We start from the raw sequence: 997 nt of genomic DNA on the forward strand, positions 1-997 counted from the left end.
TTTTTTTTTTTTTTTTTTTTTTTTTGCAGGCATCTGTGAATGGGGCCACTCCCTTTTTTTTTTTTTTTTAAGTACCTGCTCCTTTTTTTCTAGCATGTTGAAACGTTAGACTTCCTGTTTCTGCTTGAGTTTGAAAATATCTCCTGTTCACGTATCATAGGTAACCCTGTGTTTCTGTGTAGTTGTAGTTTACTGGTAGCAAGTGAAGGCAGCAACCAGTGCCTCCCTATTGTGAATCTGGAGACCTCTCTGGACTCAACAATTAAAGGCTGCATAATGCATTCCACTACAAGTGACGAAACCCAGTTCCCAGAATAACAAGCAAGACGACTTTTAAAGTGACTGTTGTTGATCAGTATATTCTGTGCATTTGTCTGGTAAGCTTGTGGTGGATTTTTCAAAGGGATGGTATAAATTATTTTGAATTATTCTCAAGGAGGACTGACTCTTCCTGAAGGTGATTCAGATGCCATAGTATCAACCGGGTGGCTGCGTATGTTCCTCAAGTCTGTATGACTCTACCGAGACACTGTGAAGTTGTACTTCTGATTAAGTACAGGGAGAAAATGCTGAAACTAGGTGAGTTAATACTGCCCTTAGACTGTCTTGGATGTAGTATATTTGTTAGAATTTGATGGAATGTTCAGATGACTAAGTAACATGGCGTTGCTGCCTAAAAGGGAATAATATGTGGTCATGGCTTTAGCGTGGTTGTGTTCAACAAATCACTGCTTTTCTTTTGCTGTGGTTCTGGGTGTGGGTGAACCTGTGTTAAGCCAAGGGAGGTATGAGTATTGTGGGTGGAAAAATGGCATCTGAAGTTTGCATGTAGACAGTTCCACTTGTAAACAAATGAAGGATTGAAATGTTTCAGAAATGGGGCTCTGAAAAGAGTAGGGAGCTTTTTTATTCAAAATTTCTTTTTTGCATTTTACACGTTTATTAATTGTAGCACTCCTCTGGTTACCAGTGGTAACACCGCTGGATGACTTGTAAA

The 997-nt window shown here is 39.3% G+C and overlaps 1 protein-coding gene across 1 annotated transcript in view; it reads left to right on the plus strand.

Annotated features, from left to right (window-relative positions):
• Positions 1–126: 126 nt before the first annotated feature.
• The window catches only part of TNFAIP8 (tumor necrosis factor, alpha-induced protein 8), a 71,169-nt gene continuing 70,298 nt past the window's right edge, over positions 127–997 (plus strand). Inside the window, exon 1 of the mRNA XM_008580048.1 lies at positions 127–579. Within this exon, the coding sequence (XP_008578270.1) occupies positions 513–579 (67 nt within the window). The 5' untranslated portion in view covers positions 127–512. The remainder of the gene's footprint in view (positions 580–997) is intronic.

Source organism: Galeopterus variegatus, unplaced genomic scaffold (assembly GCF_000696425.1).
Source record: "Galeopterus variegatus unplaced genomic scaffold, G_variegatus-3.0.2 Scaffold2007, whole genome shotgun sequence".
Lineage (NCBI taxonomy): Eukaryota > Metazoa > Chordata > Mammalia > Dermoptera > Cynocephalidae > Galeopterus > Galeopterus variegatus.